Source organism: Octopus bimaculoides, chromosome 22, assembly GCF_001194135.2.
Source record: "Octopus bimaculoides isolate UCB-OBI-ISO-001 chromosome 22, ASM119413v2, whole genome shotgun sequence".
NCBI lineage: Eukaryota > Metazoa > Mollusca > Cephalopoda > Octopoda > Octopodidae > Octopus > Octopus bimaculoides.
In genome coordinates this window covers 16,497,149-16,499,384 of record NC_069002.1, presented here as the reverse complement: position 1 = coordinate 16,499,384, position 2,236 = coordinate 16,497,149, and the positions used below count along the sequence as shown (strand labels likewise).

General features: G+C 36.9%; 1 protein-coding gene across 2 annotated transcripts in view; it reads right to left on the bottom strand.

Annotated features, from left to right (window-relative positions):
- The window catches only part of LOC106872175 (delta-1-pyrroline-5-carboxylate synthase), a 56,543-nt gene that overhangs the window by 8,491 nt on the left and 45,816 nt on the right, over positions 1 to 2,236 (bottom strand). For both annotated transcript variants that reach the window (XM_014919065.1, XM_052975706.1), the window contains one exon: positions 1,440 to 1,635. In XM_014919065.1, the coding sequence (XP_014774551.1) occupies positions 1,440 to 1,635 (196 nt within the window). The remainder of the gene's footprint in view (positions 1 to 1,439; positions 1,636 to 2,236) is intronic.

Here is a 2,236-nt window from a genome sequence, read left to right as displayed (position 1 = left end):
CTATATCTATTTATTAATTGATTACAATCATAGGCGTAGGAGTGGCCGTGTGGTAAGTAGCTTGCTTACCAACCACATAGTTCTGGGATCAGTCCCACTGTGTGGCACCTTGGGCAAGTGTCTTCTACTATAGCCTCAGGCCGACCAAAGCCTTGTGAGTGGATTTGGTAGACGGAAACTGAAAGAAGCCAGTCGTATATATGTATATATGTGTGTGTGTGTGTGCATGTGTGCTTGTCCCCCCAACATCGCTTGACAACTGATGGTGGTGTGTTTGCGTCCCCGTAACTTACCGGTTCGGCAAAAGAGACTGATAGAATAAGTACCAGGTTTGGTGACACTGTCAGTGCAGATGCCACTTAAAAAGCATCCACACTGTAAAGTGGTTGGCATTTGGAAGGGCATCCAACTGTAAAAACCTTGCCAAAACTGACTTCACCTGTGCTTGTGCCATGTAAAAAGCACTAAGTCCACTCTGTTGAGTGGTTGGTGTTAGGAAGGGGCATCCAGCTGTAAAATTCTTGCCAAAACAGTCACAGAAATCTGGTGCAGGTTTCTGCCTGACTGGCTCCTGTCAAACCATCCCACCCATGCCAGCATGGAAGGTGGACATTAAACAATGATGATGATGATGATGATGATGATGATATATATATATAGATATATATATATATATATATATATATATATATATATATATAAAGAATTAGGTAAAATTGGGGTTGAAAATGCACCAAATTTATATATGTTTTCATATAAAAGTTTTTCTGTTAAAATATAAGTGCATTTTTATCACAAAGTGAGTTTTGCAGGAAAAAAGAGAATCACATTTTACTGAAAAGTTTCCATGTATACAAAAAAAAAAAAAAAATTACTCAATAAATTTTAATGCTTGTTTTATATTTATGTAGTATAAACTGTTTGACTCAGTTCCTCAACTTAAAGTTTTATGGGCAGTTAGGACATGCCCAACTCCTTAGATGCCAAGATCAAAATCAGCTCCCAACATCCAATGAGATGATGAATGTGTCCTGTGCACTCACAAAATTTCAAGTCATGTGGAACTGAAACAAATTGTTATTAAAATACATAATACATATAACTCTAACTTTCTTTCATTTGTTCACTCACTTGTGTGTGTGTGTGTGTGTGTGTGTGTGTGTGCACGTGCATGTGTGTGTACACACATGTGTGTGTATGCACACGGATACATTGCTGTGCACCACACGAACCATACTGAGCTACTCAACATGGTAAAAACTTGATGAAATTAAAAGCCATGAAATTCATTATTTTTAATTAAGTTGTTAATTAAGACAAAGTGTCAGCACTTGTAATTCCATTGGAGTTTTAGGGTTTTCTCATAAACAAAGAACATTTATTCATCCTTTCAAAGCATCAAATTCAAAAACCATAATCAAAGAGGGCTTTAGTCTCACCAATATCAATAACTTTATCGGGGTCAGCATCTTTATCAATATACACATGACATACGCCTTCACTGTGGCCCAGAACAGGGATTCCTTTGCTCATATCTTGAATCTTGGATACAAGTTCATTAGATCCTCTTGGAATAACAAGATCAATATATTCATCAAGTGTCATCAAGTCTTCAATGTCTTCTCGTCGACTCACCTGAAGAGATAAATATTAAGAAGGATTCAATCTGTCTTCCCCTGATACATTAAGAAGTATTAGATTAGTCGTCACCTGATACGTTAAGAAAAATTAGGTCAGTCGTTCCCTGATACATTAAGAAAAATTAGATAAGACATCCCAGTGCATTAAGGATTAGATCACTCGTCACCTGATACATTAAGAAGGATTAGATCAGTCATCCCTAAGACATTAAGAAGGATTTGATCAGTCACCACTTGATACATTAAGAAGAATTAGATCAGTCATCCCTGAGACATTAAGAAGGATTTGATCAGTCACAACCTGATACATTAAGAAGAATTAGATCAGTCATCCCTGAGACACTAAGAAGGATTTGATCAGTCACCACTTGATACATTAAGAAGAATTAGATCAGTCATCCCTGAGACATTAAGAAGGATTTGATCAGTCACAACCTGATACATTAAGAAGGATTAAATCAGTCACCACCTGATACATTAAGAAGGATTTGATCAGTCACCACCTGATACATTAAGAAGGATTAGATCAGTCACCACCTGATACATTAAGAAGGATTAGATCAGTCACCACCTGATACATTAAGAAGGATTAGATT